This window comes from Helianthus annuus, chromosome 4 (genome assembly GCF_002127325.2).
Source record: "Helianthus annuus cultivar XRQ/B chromosome 4, HanXRQr2.0-SUNRISE, whole genome shotgun sequence".
NCBI lineage: Eukaryota > Viridiplantae > Streptophyta > Magnoliopsida > Asterales > Asteraceae > Helianthus > Helianthus annuus.
The window spans coordinates 152929171-152951766 of NC_035436.2; the positions used below are offsets into that span (position 1 = coordinate 152929171).

General features: G+C 35.3%; 2 protein-coding genes and 1 long non-coding RNA gene across 3 annotated transcripts; all 3 read right to left on the minus strand.

The window, feature by feature from the left end:
* Nucleotides 1–1033: 1033 nt before the first annotated feature.
* Nucleotides 1034–1606, minus strand: LOC110934892 (ethylene-responsive transcription factor ERF098). Its single transcript, XM_022177611.2, has one exon. It carries the CDS (start codon nucleotides 1581–1583, stop codon nucleotides 1170–1172), a length of 414 nt encoding a protein of 137 aa, XP_022033303.1. The 5' UTR covers nucleotides 1584–1606; the 3' UTR covers nucleotides 1034–1169.
* Nucleotides 1607–6565: 4959 nt separating this feature from the next.
* On the minus strand, nucleotides 6566–10477 carry LOC110936887. Its single transcript, XR_002590349.2, has 4 exons — nucleotides 10229–10477; nucleotides 8534–10026; nucleotides 8109–8175; nucleotides 6566–7985 (listed from the first exon to the last, which is right to left on the minus strand). It is a non-coding gene; the product is annotated as an uncharacterized LOC110936887 (long non-coding RNA).
* Nucleotides 10478–11170: 693 nt separating this feature from the next.
* LOC110936886 lies at nucleotides 11171–22447 on the minus strand. The gene is made up of 10 exons (XM_022179299.2): nucleotides 22303–22447; nucleotides 22131–22218; nucleotides 15473–15944; nucleotides 15215–15404; nucleotides 13598–13721; nucleotides 13296–13520; nucleotides 13036–13152; nucleotides 12803–12955; nucleotides 12528–12719; nucleotides 11171–11528 (listed from the first exon to the last, which is right to left on the minus strand). The coding sequence occupies exons 3-10, from the start codon at nucleotides 15930–15932 to the stop codon at nucleotides 11313–11315; spliced, it is 1677 nt and encodes a 558-aa protein (XP_022034991.1). The 5' UTR covers nucleotides 15933–15944; nucleotides 22131–22218; nucleotides 22303–22447; the 3' UTR covers nucleotides 11171–11312.
* Between the last annotated feature and the right edge of the window lie 149 nt (nucleotides 22448–22596).

The window sequence follows — 22596 nt, forward strand, 5'->3', positions numbered from 1 at the left end:
TGAAAAACTAACCTTTATTAATTTTTTAAAAATTTATGTATTTCTTATATATTAAAACCTCACAACTTATTATTTTAATTTATAACCATTTAGTAGAACAAACAAAGATCATAATAAATTTGTATTTACTCAAATATTTCAGATTCTGGGTTACAATTCGTGTTGGGTTTTGGGGCTCCGTTTTTTACGGATGTTACATATATAATGCTTAGGAAATGGTGTGTTTTTTTTTCAATTAAGAAAATAAGAACTTTTTTTGTGAGTAAAATGTCATTTTCGTTCATAAGGTTTTGCTATTTTTTTCGATTTTCATCTAAATGTTTGTTTTTCGCATCTAGATCTAAGATGTTTAAAATTTTGTTATTTTCATATATTCAACTTGTTAACTCAATCCATTTTAAAACGTTAAGTTAGAGATATTTTCGTCTTTTTGGACATTTTTACTCTATTTTTATTATGAGAAACCATTTATATATTATAATAATGAGTTAAGTTATTCTACAAACGCTCCTAAAAATAAAAAAAGTACAAAGACACAATAGATCGCATAAGATGATACAACGTTGAGCAAAATATAACAAAATGTCGAAAAATATAACAAAATGTTGAGGAAAAAAGACACAATGGTCGTATAAAAGACATAATAACCCAAATATAGAAAAATCACAATGATAATAAACAAAAATTTCTAAAATCTACAACCTATAAATTCAAAAGTGAAAATCTAAAATCTCACATCGTAGAGTTTAATGAGACGGTTCCAATTACGCTTGAATGAGATCAATCGAATCTCGTTTAATACCCTTTGTACAAATTCTTATTTTTAGGACCCTTTCTATTTGGTCCTAAACTTATTATAGCTTACAAAACAAGTTAAAAATTATATAGACTTCAAACTAATATCTTTTTTTTTTTAAGAAAACTTTATTAAAACACACCTTCGATCAAAACGGACAAAAGGCCAAACAAAACACACACCTCTGACTTAAACAGGCAAAGTACAAAAAATTATCTGGACAATATCTTTAGACGCTAAGATCGAACAAACAAAAAGCGTGAACTTTCTTTTTTGTCATGTGAAAATTGTAACCTTTTACCTTCCCCACATGTTTTATTTATAAATACGGAAGCTATACGTTACATATGTTATAGACTAGAGAGTAGAAATCTCACTTTTGGTTTTTCTTGTTATCGAAATCAAGAAGGTCCTCTAACACCTTATCATCAAGGTACTCGATTTCGAACATTTCTCTTCCTTGCACATTACGGCTAGAAGAAGACTCCGACGCTGCTGACGTGGCAGCCATGTTTGAAGCATTATAAGCTGATGCCGAAAATGTAGGTGGGTATTCCGCAGGAAAATTAAGAACAGCCATGTGGCCTCTCATTTCATAGGCCGCTCGGTCGTAAGCTCTAGCCGCCTCCTCTGCCGTTGCAAATGTCCCTAACCAAACCCTCGTACCGTTCCTATTAATGTCACGAATCTCCGCAGCAAACTTGCCCGATGGCCGCACCCGAACACCGCGGTATTTCACTTCGGACGACCCTTCTCCACCATCCTTAGAAGCACCGCTACGATCCATGAAAATAACTGTTGGTTTTTCTTGTGGAGTATTCAACGGATGGCACTAAAAGCCCATGCATGCATATGCATATTATAAAGGTGGGAAATTAGTCAAGAATCAAACCAACGTGGGGGCGGAAATAGGAGAAAGTTCTGAATTTGGTTTGAATTTGAAACGTGTGTTATTTTAGATGCCAATTGACTTCCTTTTTTGATGGCATTTTGTTTTTGTGGTCGAACATACCTTCATACTATATATTTTATACTTTTAGTTATGTAACAATGAATTAAAAGCTCGAGTGCTAATCTTTAAAATTTATCAGTTTACATTTTTAATATCGTGGTTGTAGTCTTTAAAAATTCGTTATCATATCCCTAAAACAGTTTCTTTTTTTTTTAGTTATAGTTTTTTTTGTTAACGTGCATTTACTTACTAATTTCTGCTAATTTATATTTATATACTAATTTCTAGATTTTTATGTATTAAATTATTAATTATAATTAACTTCTTTTAAATATTAATATCTGTTATTTGATATATTAATTTCTAACTTTTCTTTTGGAATTAATAACTGTTATTTGATATATTAATTTCTAACTTTTCTTTTGGATATTAACATTTTGTAAATTGATTCTTATTAGGCTATAGGACGTGGTCATAACCCTTATGACCACCATGATCCTCCATGTTAGTGTCATGTGACTCATCTCTAATCCACCATCCAAAACCACTACCCTAAGGGTGTGGTCATGACCCAAACCAATAGTCCCCTATTTATTTTAATTTATCTTTGTCTAAATAAAAAGGAAATGATTTGTTGAAAAATGGAAATGAGGACCATGATTGTCATGGTTTAATCGATGCAAACCATGGTGGATCAATTAAGGGGGTGGTGTAGCCTTCCATTCATGTTCCTAGGTGACAAATCATGTCCCAACCATGACCCCCACACCCTATAGCCTTACCATATGATTAATATTCTTTATTTCTTATTTCAAATATGCAGTAGCCTTTCATTAATATTACTTGACATATAAAATCTACTAGTGGGAATATGTCCGTGCGTTACGGCGGTTACTTTAATTTTTTGGCGCACATTGTGTGACGGGTTTCACGTAATTTATATCCATCCACCGCCACAAAAGACGTACTTGGCCCCGTGGATTATTAGCATAATTTTCTTCTAATTCATTCATCATACTTTATATCCCCCAAGAACTATATTAAATTTGATGGTTAGCAAACAAAAATCCACAGTAATAATTTTCAACTCAAGATCAAAATATCTAGCTCCTCACCTTATTAGTAATTTATGTGATATCGAATAAAAAATATAACATGATATTCCCCAGTAAAATAATTAAAATAATGATGAAACAAGTTATATTATTTTAATAGGTATAACAAGTAAACCAACTTTCTAACATTTTTTAAGATAGTATATGTAATATATATCATAAAAAAAACTGACATAAATAATCAAAATAATTCTATTTAACTTTACTACCATAAAATGAGGTAATGAATAGTTTTTTTTCTATTTTTTTCACAAATCATTTGTAAACATGAATATGTTTGTCCAATAACATATGTAACATCTGCTATAAAATTAGTTAAGTATTTGATATATTATTTATCACATTTGAAATAACCATGTATTTTGTATGTTATTGTTACTACATATAAGCATCAAATATTAACAAGTCACTGCTAACACAACCATTGTAATATGATAAATTACGACACTTAATATTTGTACATAACAATTGAAATTCATAACGTTGAGGCGTGATGTTAAATCAAACTTACGAAAAAAATGATATTTACAAAAGTAATAATAAGATAAATTATATTAAGAAATACTTTACTCTTTTGATATAGTAGTAAATCTCACATAACTCAAAATTATAAGAGTTGTGATATTGTGAATCTTTTGAGAGAATTAAGACAAAACTAATGTATATGAATTTCAATACAGCCCAAAATCGTATGAATTACAATATGGGTTTTCTTTGAGGGAATGAACAAAAACATGTTAATTAGATGGTGTTGACTTACCATACGATAATATGACTCAACTTCAAAAGTAAGTTGTGTTGATAACATGTAGTAAAACAACTACTCCTACTAGGAAAATAGAAAGACACGAGGAAGAGAGAATGGGGAATAGTTTTCTTATTGATGTAAAGCATGAACCACATAAGCCTCTATTTATAGGCTAACAAATACGAGAGTTAAGTACATGGAGATTCACTATACTATGCTGAACACATTTGGATAGTCACAAATAAAAGATAATAATTCATAGCATTTGCTTTATATAGTTACTGGTAGGAATGCCCGCGCGTTGCGGCGGATACTTTTATTTTTTTGGCGCACATTGTGTGACGTGTTTCACGTAATTCATATCCATCCACCACCTCAAAAGACATACTTGTCCCCGTGGATTATTAGTATAATTTCTTCTCATTCATTCATCATATTCTATATCCCTCAAGAACTATATTCAATTTGATGGTCAGCAAACAATTTATGTGATATTGAATAAAAAAGATATCATGATATTCCCCAGTAAAATAATGATGAATCAAGTTATATTGTTTTCAAAGGTATAACAAGTAAACCAACTTAGTAACATTTTTTTAAGATAGTATGTAATAAATATCATAAAAAACATACATAAATAATCAAAATAATCCTCTTTAACTTACTACCATAAAATTAGGTAATGATAACTTTTTTCTATTTGTTTTCACAAATCATTCGTAAACATGAATATGTTTGTCCAATAATATATGTAACAACTGCTTTAGAATTAGTTAAGTATTTGATATATTATTTGTCACATTTGAAATAACCATGTATTTTGTATGTTAATGTTACTAAATATAAGCATCAAATATTAACAAGTCACAACTAACACAACCATTGTAAGATGATAAATTACCACACTTAATATTTGTACATAACAATTGAAAGTTATATCGTTGAGGTGTGATGTTAAATCAAACTTTCGGAAAAATTAACATTTACGAAAGTAATAATAAGATAAATTATATTAAGAAATACTTTATTCTTTTGATGTAGTAGTAAATCTCACATAACCCAAAATTGTAGGAGTTATATATTATGAATGTTTTGAGAGAATCAAGACAAAACTAATGTACATGAATCTCAATGCAACCCAAAATCGTATGAATTACAATATGGGTTTTCTTTGAGGGAATGAACAAAAACAAGTTAATTAGATGGTGTTGACTTACCATACGATAACATGCCCCAACTTGAAAAGTAAGTCGTGCTGATAACGTGTAGTAAAACAACTACTCCTATTAGCACAATAGAAAGAGACAAGGAAGAGAGAATGGGGAATAGTTTTCTTATTTATATAAAGCATGAACTACATAAGCCTCTATTTATAGACTTACAAATATGAGAGTTAGGTACATGGAGAGTCACTATATTATGATGAACACATATGGATAGTCACACATTAAAGATAATAATTCATAACATTTGCTTTATATAGTTATTAAACTCTTCACATGTCATCTTAATTATAGGTTACAAAGGTGCCGAAATCACTAAAATGGCCCTAAAGTGTCTTAAATTTTTGGACAATGCGCAAGTCTACCCCCTATAAAATAGCTTGGCTCTCTTGTACATGTTGCTTCAAAATGTGTACTCAATGTAAAATTACCAAAAGAGTAAAAATCCAAGTTCTCTTAATAAGGTAGTATAGATTAGACTCTTCACATATCATTTTAATTATAGGTTACAAAGGTGCTGAAATCACTAAAATGCCCTTAAAGTGTCTTAAATTTTTGGAAAATGCACAAGTTTTCCCCCTCTAAAATAGTTTGCCTCTCTTGTACATGTTGCCTCAAAATGTGTACACAATGTAAAATTATCAAGAGGGTAAAAATTCTAGTGCTCTTAATAAGGTAGTATAGATATTACATACGCATCAAAATAACAATTTAACATAATTTTTTAATAGAATGGCGTTTGACATTCGGTAAAAATGCTTAGACCGTTTGTTTTGGTCTAATGCCCCAGCCACGTGGATGAGAGTTTGGCGTTAGACGAGTGAACACATTATCATATTCCAATAACGACTAAAAAAATATTTCAAAAAATAAAACAAGAATCTGCTAAGAATAATATCGTACAGGCCTTTGGAGTATTGAAGAAAATATAGGGTATCATCGCACAACCATTAAGATTGTTGGGAGGAAATTTATTAAGTTACATCATGTACACTAGCGTAATACTCTATAATATGAAATTGAAAGACTAGGGAAAGGAAATTTGTCAACATTGCTAGAGGGCGTTGAACGGCCTGAATGTACACTAACCTTGGATGAGAAACTTTCTAATCGAGCGAAAGTATGCTCGGCAGCAATAAATCAAAGCCTTCACGTGGACTTGGTCGACCTTCTTTTGTCAGATTGTGTCGAGGATGCCAATGATGAAAATGATGGCAATGGCAACGTCGAAAATATATCATTTAGTCCTTTTAATTTTCACCGTCCCTTTTTAAGTCGTTTTTATTTTAAGAGATTTTTTAGTTTTCTATGTTTTATTGTTAATTTTATTAAATTGTTTATCTAATTTAGTAAGCATTTAAAATAAATATTTGTAATGACTAAAAAATTATTCAGTGTACAATGAAAGAACCAAGGTGCAGTGAAAAAAGTGAATGAAAGTGGTTACCTGATATGTTAGTGAGTTGAGAGTAACTTTATGATATGACAGTCAAAAGATTGTGAAACCTAATACTTAACCTTAGGCTACGCAGTATGCGGGTGCAGAGAGGGCAAGGTAAGCCCCTCCACACCACCACGCCATAAACTGGGAGTGCGTCGCCCCTCTCCAAGGCACGAAACCTACGGGTGTTGGGGCTGATCTTTGACCACCCCATTGACTAATCAATGATTTTATAAATTATTTAATATAAAAAATAACATGCCACCTTGCCGTTGCCCACAGCCTCATGCTTTTTTTTTTTTTTTTGTTTTAGGAGGGCAAAGCCCGCTCTGCCTACATGACGCACACATGACGGGATTTGATTCTTTGCCCTTGCCTGTAGTCTTAAAAGGCTAACCTTTTTAAACAACTTGTATAACAAGGTTTTCATTATTATACCTTTAATCTAATTATAATTATACCGTTTTTTAGATTTTAATTTGTACCAGTTTTGATCTTTAAGTTCATGCATCTCCACGGGCTCCACCCTAGTAATCTGCAGCGGTAGAGTGGTGGTGGTCAAAGAGGTTGAAGTTAAAAGAGAGGAGAGGTTTCCCTTGTTGACGTACGTGAAGGATGAAAGAGGTTGTGCATGGTACACTTACAGAGGCCGATCTTTACCAGTTTGACTGGTTCCCAGTAATCTGCTTAATTTGTGAAGTTTAGTCATAAATATGAAAACTGGTGAGACGAGGAAGCTGCTGTAGCGGCAAGCAGAGGCTGCTTAGTGAAGTTTATATATATGCATGTTACCTTTCACACGTGTAGAGCAAAATTGTGACCGCATGCAATGGTTCATGGTTTTATCATGATGGGTCAGCATTCATGGTGGTAAGTAACATCACCAAACTCCAAGTGCGTGGGATTCACTTGCAAGATGTTTAAGTTACTAAAATTGGAGATATGTCGGCCTATATATAATTAAGAGGAGCCATTTTGTATTCAAACACCTAGCTTGTGAATTATTAACTACTAATGGGAATGCCCGCGCGTTGCCGCGGGTACATTTGTTTTGTCGCCTATTTGTTTGGCCCAATAAACACATTCGAATAGTTCTTAAACCCGTTACCAAACATACATCTTTATTTTTATAACTAATAGAAGTCACCGACGATATAACCAATGATGGAATCTGTCTCTAAACAACACCCCAAGAGAACTTGACCACATTCCGATGGTTAACTCGTGTTAAGATGACTACTTTATTTATGAATTGTTGTATTTGGCTACATTGGCGAAGCTTTGAAGGGGCCGGGAGGGGCGCCCGACCCCCCGAACTTTTCGCTCAGTAGTGTAGTTTTCGTATAGAAAGGTTTGGGTATATGCGTTTTTGACCCCCCGGTTCTATAGAAATTTTTGGGTATATACGTTTCCGACCCCCCCGTCGAACATGTCAAGCTTCGCCACTGTTTGGCTATCATCCATTTCTTTGGACTTCTTGATTGCTACCACTCGTTTGTCATGCAAAATACCTTTATACACAGTACCAAAGTCACCTTGGCCCAGAATCATATCCTTGGCATAATTGTTGGTTGCAATCTCCAAATCATTGGCCGTAATTAATAATACCTGGCAAACGGGTCAGGTCGGGGGTCAAAACGGGTCTCACTCTTACTCCGCTTCTTCCTTTTGCATGATACGACACTCGTTTCTTGAATAATCACGCTTCCGCTGTAATACATAAAACCATGTTAGATAAAGGGAAAAAGTTTTCAAGTCTGATACAATTTATAATGACCATAAATGTGCATAGTTATGTTCAAGATGGAAGTAATTTGGTTTAATGTATATTACCAACAATAAGCCTATCTGCATCAAATCCATGATTGTGTGTAGCATTTGCCCGGGCTGAATGGATAACCTGCAGAAAGGATCCAACAAAAAAAATTAAGCTATTGGTAAATTTTGAAGTACGGGTTGACGGATCAACCCATCTTGACTTACCCAACCCACCCTTTTTATCACCTCTAAATCTCTAATCACTTTTATGGTCGGAACGGGTCGGTTAATTTTTTTTTTTCACAACACAACAATTATGTTTTGCATTTATTCAAGTTCAAAATACCAAATGTTAATAACAAGCAATGTGCTGATTGAGATACGAAAAAATACAAAATAATTTACACATTATGTTATAGTCATCTGATAGTTCTAGATTTACAATTACAACACCAAGTTCAAAAACCATTTAAAACACATATGTTAAGCAGTAGCCGCACCTTCAGCTGGCCAGAAACGGTACTGGTCGTCTTTCGTTTTAGCTAGGATATCTGGAACTGCTCCCTGCATGTATCAAACATACCCAAGTGGCCAAGATCATATAAACCGAAAGCATGAAGCAAAATGACTTTCTACAGATATTAGGAATATACAAAGCTGAATAAAAGTTGGAACGGGTTCGGGTCGAAACGGTTCGCGTCGAAATAGTTCGCGTCGTTGTAGTAGCAAACCACCATTTCTTTGGAACATCTTTTGTCTAAGTTTCACCAGGTTTCTCTTCTTGATGCCAAAATACAACCAGGTTAATCCAGCCAAGGTAGCCAAGAAACCAAACCCCATACCTGCATGAATTCAAAAGCAACTTACTTACACAACAACCAGTAAAGATTGTCTTAATTTCCTTGCAATTGAACATTTTTAAACTGTAATGTAAACAATGTCTTAAATTTGCCAGATTCTAAGCCGGCGTGCACCAAGATTCCAGCACATCTTATATAAAGAGATAATAAATTTAATGACAACGATTTCAATAACATTCCCCACCATAGTCACCTAATTCGCGGTTCGCTCCGGTTCGGGTTCGCAATTCGTTAGTTGGGACGAATTGCCCAACTGCATCTAAAACCTGGCGCATTTATACGTACCTTGCTTAAAAAGACCTTGTTCCACTCAAGATACAGTTGAACTTATTAGCTTGAATCCACTCACGTGTAAAGCCAACAGTCAGCAGCTAACCGGATCATCTTTTCGAATAACCTAAGTAATCTAACTCTTTATGACCAAAATCGATCTGTTAGGAATAAGCTAAAAACTCAAAAAACAGTTATAGGTTCGATTATCAGTTTCAAATTGATGAAGCAAGTTATCTAGTTTAGTATTAATTACGAGCAACAAATAACCCTAGTTTTCTACATTACAATATTACGTAACACATAATCATATACATCAACATAATCACAATTGGTGTCACAAGCAGTACACTTAAGATGTCAATAAAAGTTAATAACATAATCATCAGTCAGCAAAAATGTTAAAAAAAAACAAAACAAAACAATTCCACTTAAAGAACAACATTAAAACCTTCTTTTGAATTTAAAAATTATTAAATCCCCAACAAAATTACCAGCGAACGCCAGCCTCCAAGACCTGCAGCAGCCTTCTTGACGACACCGTGTAACCCGACAAGAATAGACTTCGTACGATTGTTTTCGGTCACAACCACCTTTGTATGACTTAGAATTCTACACACTGAGAGATCGATCAATCCTTTTTTTCTAAAGAAATCAAATTGAATCGAAAAAAATACTTTATTTTCACCCGCTACTGGACCCGCCCATACAGATTTTGGAGCAAACCTTACCTGTGGGGAAAAGCCTTCTACTGGACCCATTGAGGCTAGCCCAAACTGCATGATCCATGTCCTCCATAGTTGTTCTATCTTTCCAGCCACTCACATCTTCAATTGCTTTTAAACGCCATACACCCGCAGCCCCTAATGTAATAAAAAAAATCCTTTAATATCCAAAAAAAATCTTGTAATCAAAAGCTTGCAACCTTCATATCATACCAGCCCCAAACCAGCTCAAAACAACATCACAACTTGCTTTAAGACAACAGAAACACATCATATTCATTGCCTAAGGCTCAATCGGTTCTCATTCATCAAAACCAAGTCAAATATATTTAAAACTCACCTTGCAACTGCCGGAAATAGTGACTCCAACCAGCTCCTTCGTGGGCAGCCTCTAATAGGTCAGAATCAGCTTCATCTTGGCTAATAAAAGTCCCAAATGTGTCTCCATCTGTTAGGGTTTAATCATTACAAAAACATGCATGACTACAAGCTGACCGAAACCAAACGTCCACTTTCTAAACCAGCCCGTTTCACCTGACAGAGCATGTTATATTTCAATAATAATGTTTGATGGTCACTACTAAGCATAAGTACTAAAGATAAACAAAAACCACTGATAGCAATTTGAAACAAGAACAACAAATAAACAATTGAAACAATAAATAAAAAAGAAAAGCATATCCCCAAAATTGCTATGGGTTGACATACCTCCGCAATTTTATCACTGGATATTACCAGTATAATTAGGCATCCTTTCCACACATGGGCATTTCACTACTAGAAAATCAAGTCTTTTCTCACGGCGTATTTTGTGGCAAATTTGTGGGAAACAAGTAGTAGCAACAAATTTCCCACGAATTCTTTTGGTGTGAAAAAACTTCGTCGGAAATGGCATGAGCGACAATTTTCCTACAAAATTTCTGGCAATGTTCCCACAAACCGAACTTGTCGGAAGATTTGCGTCAACATTCCCACAAAGTTTGTTATAAACTTTTTCTTTCTATTTAACAACAAATTTGTCACAAAACATATATTTTTAATATATTTTAAATATTTTAATTTGGTGACAAAATTCCTACGGTTTTGAGATAAATGTTGTGACAAAGTTCCCACGCTTCTAACAATCATTATTTAAAGTTTGTGACAAAATTCTCACGGTTTTTTAAATTTACTCGGTGACAAAATTCCCACGGTTTTAAAAAAATAAAATAAATTCCTTTAAACTTACCGACAAAATTCCCATTATTTTATAAATCAAATTAATATTATTAAAACAAAAAAATTGAAAACCAAATTCTTTTAAATAAATTGCAGAAAATCCTAAAGATTCCAACAAAAAAAAACATGTTTACAGTCTTAGAATAAAAAACAAAATGCACGTTTTTGTAACAAAACTAACATGATCCTTAACATACATAAAAAAATTACTTTTTTCCGAATTTATTAAACTTTGCTTCCATGTATTTCTGCCATCGAGCATGTTCGGTCCGCTCTCGTTCACGTTCAACACGTTCTTGTTCCCGCTCTCGTTCACGTTCAACCCTTTCTTGTTCCCGCTCTTGTTCAAATTGTTCAAAACGGGCTTCAATGTTTTGTCGAGCCTCTCGTTCCTTTCCTAGTTCAGCTTGAACTTTTTGGAGCTAAAGTTTATTAAAACGAATATAATTAGCACACATTAACAAGTAACGGGTCAATCTAGGGGTGAGCAAAATCAACTACCCGACCCGACCCGAAGAAGAACCGACCCGATACCCGATAAGCCATTAAATCAATACCCGATATGATACCCTATAATATAAAATCGGTTCCGGTTCTATTGTGAGTCGGGTATATCGGTATTCGGGTAAAGAACCGACCCGACCATTATGTTATGTAATTATATATTTTAGCGGCTAAAATATGAAGTCTGACAACATGTGAACATGATTATTGAAGCAGTTGCAGCAATTCTGATAACATGTTATTGAATGTCACTTCAGTCTTACCCAAGCATATGAAGCGATCAAAGGTAATCAAAATATTCATCAATAGTTTGCTAAACTTTGGTAGGTGTGCATCACAACTTATGATATCATTACTCAGTAAATAATAAAAAAAATGGAAAACAAATTTACTTAGCTGATGTTCACATAATCACATTTATATGAGTTTCTAAGGTAATAGCACTAGTCATACCACAACCTCATGAAGCAGCTGCAGCAATTATGAACAATATTGAAGATTTATTGAAGTATGGATTTAGTTCTGATATATCTTATACTGTTTGATATATCACGAATTATGTTAACTCATTTTGATGGGCTTTGGCCCAGATTAGTTGTTTTGTACAGAATCCATATATTTATCTCGGTTCCACAGGTTTGGCTTCGGTTCTTTGTTGTTCCCTACCCGACCCGACCCGATACCCGACATACTTGATTTACAGGAACCAAACAAATACCCTATATCCTATATTAAGGTCGGTTTCGGGTATTTTTCAGTTCGGTTCTCGGTTCTAATCGGGTCGGACCTATTTATGCTCACCCCTAGGTCAATCCAAAAAAATGACCCAAACAAACATACATGTATATATTAGATAGCACACACTAGTCTGATACATTCATACATATATATACACACAATAATAGCAGTAACATTACCTCATGCGATTGTCGAGTATCTGACACACTAGCTGTGGAAGATGTTGTTCCAGTCAACAAAAAATGTGGATCAGAAGATCCTACCCCAAACAACTGACGACCCTGACACTCGGGATGCAGACTCTCCCACAGTTCCATATCATCGCAATCCGTGTTCCCATATTTATTTTCAAGTTTTTTCATGTAGGAGACCTACAGTTTATCAAAACAAATGGCTTGATATTGTACTAAAAGATGATACAATAACTATAAATAAATGATAAAAGATAATTTACATATGAACGTTTTGAACGATCGGTAACAAACTCTAACTTATCATAGTCATTTGCACTGATCTCCCCATCATTTAATCTCTTTTTACACTCTTTGGTGGCGTGGGTATGAAGTAATACTTCCGCGAATCCAACCTTTTTACCCTTTATTTTTTCCTACATAAAAAGATGCAATGTAATTTATAAGTTCTAAGTGTTCATGTAGGTTTCTAAAAGTAATAATATGATTAGCTTACCAAGTTGCGACGGTGTTCGTCAAACCCTTTGGACCCGCCTGTATGACGACATAAGTCATTCTTCCGGTTTTCTCTCCCTGCTTTGGACTTCTTTTCCCAATCTTTAGTGTTCCAAGACTATAATGGTAAAATATATATATATATATATATATATATATATATATATATATATATATATATATATATATATATATATATATATATATAATTAATACATAAAAATAATTAAGACAAAAAATGTAAATTATTAAAACCCTTACCATACACATACGTTCCCATTTCCTACGAGGCACTCCATTGGGCGGATATTTGCATTGTATCTTAAAATTGCATCCGACATCGGGGATATCTTCCCTCGCCTTTAAAGCTTTCTTTTTAGAACTTTTCCTCATATCGCTCATTATGCCTCTAAATCGATCCTTGAGCACACAAATAAACGAATGACGTATGCTCTGGTGTGCTTTTGGATCCCACCTATACATAGTCTACAAAAACAAAAATAAAAATGCAATAAATAATACATATAATCATAACATATACAAATAAATAATTGATAAATTACCCGGAAGCGGTCAAACATGCGCTTCTTTACGTTTTGGGGGATCGTTTTAAACGTGACCCAATCTCCATCAAGACATTGTTCAAGTATTTCCTTTACACGTCTATGTACCTTTGAGTCTACAAACCTAAAATATTGAAAAGAAATTTGAGAATCAGTATAGTATACATGCTAAAACATGCAAAACAGATCATAGTTTACCCGCATGAATCTAAGTAAATATAGTATACAATATGAGGCTCCCTAGTAGACCTTAAAATTAATGCACAATTTGTCCAAAGCTGGCTGTTTTGTTGCAAAATCTGTCCAAAGCTGACAACTTTGACATTCAGTTTTGCGAATAGTTTTTCGGGGCTCAAATGGTATTGAAAAGTTACGAAACTTTTTGGGTGAATAATCCGCTCAAAGTACTACATTTTAGGCTAAAACCCGCTCAAAAAGGTTTAGAAATGACCAAGATATGGCCTCTTAAAGTCGGTTTTAAATTCTGATCCACATTTGGTTCAAACACCAAAAATCAATCACATATTTAATATCCCATAAGCATCAATAGTCAAATAAAAACACATAGTGATGGCTGCAGAAACATAATATTTCTGTAAAGCACAACCAGCAACACATCTATCATCATTACTATGAAGGGTCACAAGTTCACAACTTTAGACTGATTATATGAAAGTCAGACCAAATTGGATCCCATAGAAAATCTTCCAAAAAACAACTTTTATGATGAAAGGAACGATCTTGGAAACAAAATCAAAAGGCATAATTGAAGTTTCTATGATTTATTCAAACCTTGTATAAATCACTTTGATATTTATAAAGTCAAAACCAAACTTTGCTACTTATTTACTCTTTGGTGAAGTATTTAAATTAGGGTTCATTGAACAGCTACTTCCAAATCAAAAGAGCAAACACTTTCTAGAAATCTGTTGTATTTCAATTTAAGCAACAATATGGGCAAACAGATTCCAAAGTTTGATTAAATATCGATTTTTTCCATAAAATCAATCAAATAATAAAGTATGAATGATAAATATAATAAATGACAAATTCGGGTTTTAGTATAGATGAAATTACCTTGTGAATCAATAAGGATTCAACGAATTCGAGTCTATCCTCATACTGATTGTGAAGGAAATCTTTAATCGTTGATACAGAGAACAATACTATGACTGTATTGAACAGTGGGCGATGAGGGAAGCGGGAAAACTCATTCTTTTTCTAGACCCGCTTGTTATTCTATCATACCCATCCCGACCCATTAGTTTTTTATTATTTACCCATCCTGACCCACTTACTTTTTCTCTAACTTCTAAATTTACCCATCCTAACCCCCTTGTAAATTATATTAAGCCCAAAACAACCCATGAGTTCCTTTCTTAAACCCAAAATAGCCCAGACTTAACTCAATGGGCCAAGATTGCCAGGTCTAAATTACACCCGAACCGTTTAACCCGGTTCCGAACCGAACCGGTTTTTAAATGATCTGGTTCTTATATTTAGAGTGTAACGGTTCCCGGTTCGGTCCGGTTCGGAACCGTTGCACAGCCCTACTACCAATACTAGTTTATAACATCAATAAACAATATAAATTAAAATATTAAACTAGAAACATACTTTTTCCCATTGCTTTGTATGAATTGCCTCCCATCACCGTCACCACCACCCTCGAAGTCGTCACCACCACCCTCAAAGTCGTCACCGTCACCCTCAAAGTTGTCATCGTCCTCGCTGACACCATCACCATCGTCACCATTGTAACCATCATCACCAACGTCATCACCGTCGTCACCAGCATCATCATCATCTAAAAAGTTAAAAATAGTAATTAATAAAATGATAACTAATAAAAAATTAGTAATTTATATTGATTACCATTGTCGCCATCATCAAGGATATCACGTGACAAATCTTGTAACGTTGTACCATCCCTATCATCAAGAATATCTGCTGACAAACTATTTAACGTCCCACCTAAATCAGCCATTGGATCACCCTCACCCATACGATGATAACTGCCCCTTACACCTCTGCGGTATGAAATTGAAGGACCTTTTGGAGGTCGTACCATCAAATACGGCCCTTTAGTCCATATAGTAGGTTTCTCAACAGTTGCCTTCCCATTGGGATGTTTTGGATCCAATTTTTGGGATCTTTGTCTCCCAGAAACAGCATCACCATCACCTCTACTAAGATCAGGCTCCCGAATAACAATGCCACAATCAATGCGTTTCCTTGAAACTTGTTTTGTCTTTCCTCCACGCAGACCACTACCAACACCACTACCACTACTACGACCACCACCACGACTTGTATTATCTTTACCAACATTCATATTGTATATAGCCTGCATTTAATTGAACAGATTTGGTTAGATAATATATATAAGATTCACAAACTCTATGATAGGAAAAAAATATACAATGTACATACCATATGATAAATCTCAAATAATAAGTATACAACAACAAACAATTTATGTTCCTAACAATCATGTTCATCTTCATCTAAAGAGTGGTCAGAATAAACGTTTGCATCAACATCGTCACAACCATCATCATCATCATCATGAAATGTAACCCGGTCTAAGGGATCACTCTGAGTTACCGCATTCGGTAACTCGAACCGTTCATCAGTTTGAAGAAAATCGTGTGATGTCGTGTTACTATCATTGGTGACATCAGTTTCAGGTGTAGTGAGATCATAAATGTGACGGGATTTTGTCTTCACAACTGGCCATAGATCTTTTGTATCACGTGTCACGGCAGGGTATGAAGTGTAAAAAACTTGTTCTGCCTGTGATGCCAAGATAAACTTGTCATCACCTGGAAGATGAAACTTGTGCTTAACATCAACAAGCTTATTTTTGTTAACTATTACACCCAGGTTGTTATCAAACCATGTACATTTAAACACTACCACAATTTGAGGTTCCTTGCCATTATACTTAAGTTCTAATATCTCGTCCACTAAGCCGTAGTAGTCAGACTCTTCCGCGTTATATGTTTCCCCTCTCACACATACACCACAGTTTGAGGTCACAAGTCCCTTACCATACTTCTGGGTGTGAAACTTATAACCATTTACAAAGTACCCATTGTGTGATTGAGCGTACATTGATGGTTGTCTTGCTAAAATTTCCAAATGTCGAGTGCTTCCATCAATTAAGCCATTCATTACCTACAATGAAAAACACACACGGAACATGTTGCTAAACGATGCACTAACATCAATCATAAAGAGTTAATTGGATTTACTTACGTGATTTTCAAACCATTCAGCAAAATGGTTATCTCTAAGAAGGAATTCTGGTTCGTCCGGATATAGTTGTGGTGCCACTTCATCAAATTTGTCGATATAAGGGTAAACTTCTACACAATTTAGAAGAACATATGTGTGCACCTTTTTAAGTTCTTCATTACTCATATGCCTCCGTGTTCCACCCTTTTGATGTAATCGTCTCGATGGAATGACAAATACGCTTAGTTTAGAGCCTCCACTCGAAGAGCTGAGATGTTGCGGTGCGAAATTTCGTGGCTCTCGATTATGGCGTGTCTCAATCGTTGAGCCAAAGTATAGAGAACAATAGGTGGCGATTTCATTCACTAGATGTTCCTTCACAATTGAACCCTCAACCTTTGATTTGTTTCTGATTCTTCTTTTCATCAAGCCAAGCTTCCTACATTTAGAAATTATTGAGAAATGTGTTAAGAAATATGAACAAAATTTAAAAAAAAAATATTTAACTCATAAGATGAAAAAATGTTATTACCTTTCGTATTGGTACATCCACCTGTATTGTACCGGACCACCAAGAAGAGCTTCATTAGCTAGATGTATGACTAGGTGCTCCATAGAATCAAAGAAACTGGGAGGGAAAATTTTCTCCAACTTGCATACTGTTATAACAATAGTGCGCCTCATGTTAATCAAGTCATCTACATGCAACGATTTTGAGCATAAGACTCGAAAGAACATGCACAACTCTGTTACAGCCTCATATGTCTCTTTTGAGACAAAACCTCTAATAGCGAGTGGAAGCAATCGTTGCATAAACACATGACAGTCATGGCTTTTAAAACCATGAAAAGTGTTGTCTTTCATGTTTACACAACTCCCTATATTTGATGCATACCCGTCTGGAAATTTTACCTTCTTCAACCAAGCACAAACTTTTTTAACGTCATCTTTTCGCAGAGTGTAATTTGCCCTATTTTTAGTCATCTTTCCGTTGTTATCACATGTGGGGTTTAAATGAAATCGGTCACAAATACGCTCCATGTCTTGCCTTGCCTTCATATTGTCTTTGTCTTTGGATGTGTTGGTGCCCATGATTGTGTGAAACAGATTGTCAAACACATTCTTTTCGATATGCATCACGTCGAGATTATGTCGGATTAACAACTTACTCCAATACGGAAGTTCCCAAAAGATGCTTCTTTTTACCCAATTATGTGTAATCCCAAAACCTGGCGGTTTTTCATATCTTTCGGTACCATAGGGTTTGCCATCATAAACAATGGGAAACTCTTTTATAACCTGTCATATTTCTTCTCCGGTTGGCTGTGGAATATCTCTTACACGCGAAACCATTTTGTTTTTTCGAAAGTTAGTCTTATCTTTTCGGAAACAATGTTTTGCGGGAAGATGTTGTCTATGGCAGTCAAACCAACATGGTTTCCCTCCAAACTGAAGTTGGAATGATCCCGATTCATTCGAGCAATATGGGCAGGCTAACTTACCATGTGTGCTCCATCCGGACAACATCGCATAAGCCGGAAAGTCACTAACGGTCCATAAAAGTACGGCCTTCATTTTGAAATTCTCACATCGATGGGCATCATAAGTATCAATGCCATGTGTGAACAACTGTTTTAGCTCGTCTACCAAAGGTTGTAGAAAAACGTCAATATTTTGTCGGGGATTATTTGGACCGGGAATGATTAAAGGAATTTGTACATATTGCTCTTTCAAGGCCAACCAAGGAGGTAGGTTGTACACCGTGATAAACACTGGCCAACATGAATACTTTGCCCCGCTTGCATTATTTGGACTAAATCCATCTGTACACAATCCAAGACGAATATTGCGTGTCTCTTTTGCAAAATCAGAAAAAACCGAGTTAAAATGGTGCCAGGCTCGACCTTCACTAGGATGACTCATCTTTTCGGATGGACTACGATCTGCGTGCCAAGTCATATGTTGGGCTGTCTTTTTTGAATAAAACAATCTTTGAAGTCTTGGTCCGATAGGCATGTAAGTCATCACCAACTTAGGCACTTTTTTCCCTCTTTCCTTGTATCTATATTCATTACATACTATACAACGGTCCAAATCAGAATGCGACCCATTGAATAGCATGCAATGGTTTTGGCACACATGAATCACTTGTGATGGCAACTCTAGTGGCTTCAACATCTTCTTGGTCTCATAAAAGTTTCTGGGTAGCTTGTTATCATCAGGTAGATTGTCTTTGATTATCGGAAGTAGTTTATCAAATGCCGAGTCCGAAATATTACAGTCTGATTTCCAATTCAATAACCTGGTGGTGATAGAGAGTGTGCTAGCATCTTTGCACCCCTCCCATAAAGGCTCATTAGCTTGCTCTAACATACGGTAGAATGCATGTGCTTCTTGATTTGGATCTTGGTGCATGCATTCCATAACCATTTGATCATATTCGGTATATTCACCAATATCTTCAACGACATCCTGACCCACATGCTAAGACGGTATGGGGTTTGAACATTGGTCCACGCCCATCGGCTTTTCAGATTCACCATGTGCGTACCATAGCCGATAATCTTTCATAAATCCTAGTGAAGTTAGATGACAATCAACAACGTTTCTCGTCTTGTAGTAACGGTTTTTGCATTTACTACATGGGCATCTAATTAGTAACTTCTGGACCCCGCCTATAGTTTCCTCTTCAATGTTCGTTGCGTGTTCGTATGCAAAATCCAGAAAATAATCAACACGTTGTTGAAATTGCATATTTAAAGTACCATCTTTATTGAATCTCATCCCGTACATCCATTCTCTATCCGACGACATTTTTATAGATCTATAACTCAAACCCAACAAGTATTAGAGCTTAACACACAAAGAACACATAGACATGCACATATAAATGGGTTCAGGTCAGTTTCAGGTTGAACTCGCGAACCAGTTTAGGTTAACGGGTCGGCTTGGCGGGTTAACCCGTTTAACACATTTATATTATATTATATTTTTTTACAGTTTATTTTATGTTATAAATTAAACGAGGTGTGTATTTTATGTCATTATAACTTAGAAAGAGAAATTAACAAAAAAATGTATAATTTAAATATAATTGTGTTATATACATTTGTGTTTTTAAGTAAATTTTAGTTTTAGTATATTAATTTAAAAAAAATAAAAAATTCGGGTTGAACGGGTCGTGTTTGGGTCAACCCACAAAACTTCTGGCTGTGTTCGGGTTCATATGTATGATATGATTTTCGGGTTTGGGTCGGGTTTAGGTTTGTGTGGAATTTTTAGGTTCGGGTCGGGTTGGGCCCGCCACCCCATGAACATGACCCGTTTAGCACCCATAGATTGAACCAAGGGTTTAGTAGGGACTTTGTCGGATCTGAAGAATGGTGGAAAGGAAACACAAGGGCAGTGGGTTCAGTCATGAATCCATGTAACTCAGCAAGTTGGTAAGAAAGTAGCACTGGGTCCCAAAGTAAGACAGCCTCAAAGAAGACACCAAGGAGAAATAGACGAGGCAGAGCAAAAGCCCACAGGAGAAGATGGGAATTGTGTGTCATCCCACAATAGAGGATAAGTATGGCGAAAGAACTACCCTCAATGCTGGTTCTGGTGGTAGAGGACCAAAGATGACAGGTCCATCAACAGATGCAAGAACCGTATGCTGTCTTCTTGCTTGCTGTCTTTCAAGTGTTCCGTATCGCAAAATAGACGTCTAGAACGTGTAAATATAACCAGCAACGTTCCGTACCGCAAGATAGAAAGTGACCAAAGCAAATGTCCAGCTGTTCATCACAAGCAACATCATACAGCCACTTTTTAGGCTTTGTGTGAATAATGAAACATAAAGGGCTCAGAAGTTAAAATCTAAAATCACTTACTGGGTGTAAAAGAAAAGAGAGTTAGCTCCATAAAAAATCAGATAGCAATTAGCAATGCCAACATTACACCAAATGCAACCAATCTGTAAACAAGCAGCCATGCAGGATGGAATGATTCCAAACAGGTCCTCCAAGTTTCATCCTCATACAAAATCCCGACGGGGGCATTTTGGACTTGTAAACAAGACGCTGTTACGTTTATTATCTCAGTAGCTGCTTGGCTGTGGAGCTGCATGATCTCATTTAGGGGTGCTCACGGTCTAGTTCGGCTAGTTTTGGGAAAATACAAACCGAACCGGCTGGTTTTCAAGGTTTGACGGTTCGGTTTTGCCAGTTTTGCGGTTTTAGACAAGAAATTATTCAAAAACAAAGCAAAAATTATTAAATATACATAATTTTATATTCCTAAAAAAATTAAAGAACAAATGTCTAACGGCTGGTTCCAAGTTTCAACCATAAACCGAACCGACTGTACTTATTTCAAACCATCCAAACCATCCTTTTTTCATATTTTGATGTTCGGTCGGTTTTGGCGGTTTATGAACACCCCGAGTCTCATTTGACCCACCTAACAGATCTTGACCAATAAGCACAACTGGTACACTTCGCATACATGTAGCTGATAAACCGTAAGGTTTACTCCAAAGCTACAAATTCAGCGTTAATGGAAGCAGACCCAGATGAGAAATTGATGAGATCAGAGAATGCCAGCTGGAAATTCGAGTGAGATTTAAGGAAAAAAGGGTTTGAACCCTAACTGAAGTAGCGAGAAACCAACAGAAGAGCGATTGTTGATTAACGAGACAGAAACCTTAACACTGAAGTAGCGAGACAGAAACCCCAACTGTGCGTTACCCATCCTGACCCGTCTTGTGATTATGTTTAAAGTAGTTTGGCCCATCTAGACCTGCTAACAATTTACTTATGGCCCAAGATAACCCAAACTGTTATTGTAAATGCCCATCTTGACCCAAAATTTAGTTAACGGGTCTATTTTGCCACCTCTAGTTTATGATAATTGCAGGTAAATGTAGATATGAAGATGTGTAAACAATGCTTGGTAATAGTTCGACCGTGTTGTTGTGGGTCTTTAATGAAAGAAGGCAAAGAAAAAGATCATGCTGGTACAACTATTAAAGCTCTGTTGGGGCTATTTATGGGTCACGATACTGTAATGGTAACAATAAGAATAAATTGTACAACATGTTTCCAAAGATAGACGATTCTAATCAAGTAGCAGTCAGATTATCATCAATAATAACATATACAGATAGCAAAAATATAGTTCTTTGTGTGTTTCGTAATTCATAACAACAAAATCCACAAAAATAAAGACAGATGTCACATTGAAATTAAGCCAATATGATCCTCAAAAGTGAATGACATTTGATTTAATCAGAGATGGGTTCAATTCGTACCTGTTGTAAAGGAGCACCACCAAAAACCACCAACTCAGAGCCTACTGATGGTGGAAAACCACTAGTAGCAGTCGCACAGTCCTCAGCCCTAGTTAGTGAAGTCGAATCTTAGAGATGATTAATTAAAGTATGGAGATTTATATCTTGGCGAAGGGAATAAATGAGAACTTACCAGTTTTGATCGAACTTTGAATTGTAGCAGCAAATTGTCGCTCTGAAACAAAGTGGGAAACCACCTAAAACCACCACTCTGTCCACCAAGTATAGAACAGCGAAAGAGATGGGAGGGTATAGCGCCAAAACACAATCAGCGGGAAAAAAATATTTAGGGCTTATATAATTTGGGGATTTTAATTTCCATTCATAAACATAACATTAACTTAAATTTATTAAATTGTATTTATTTATATTTCATTATTAATTGTTATCATATTAATATTAATACATATACATATATATGATATAA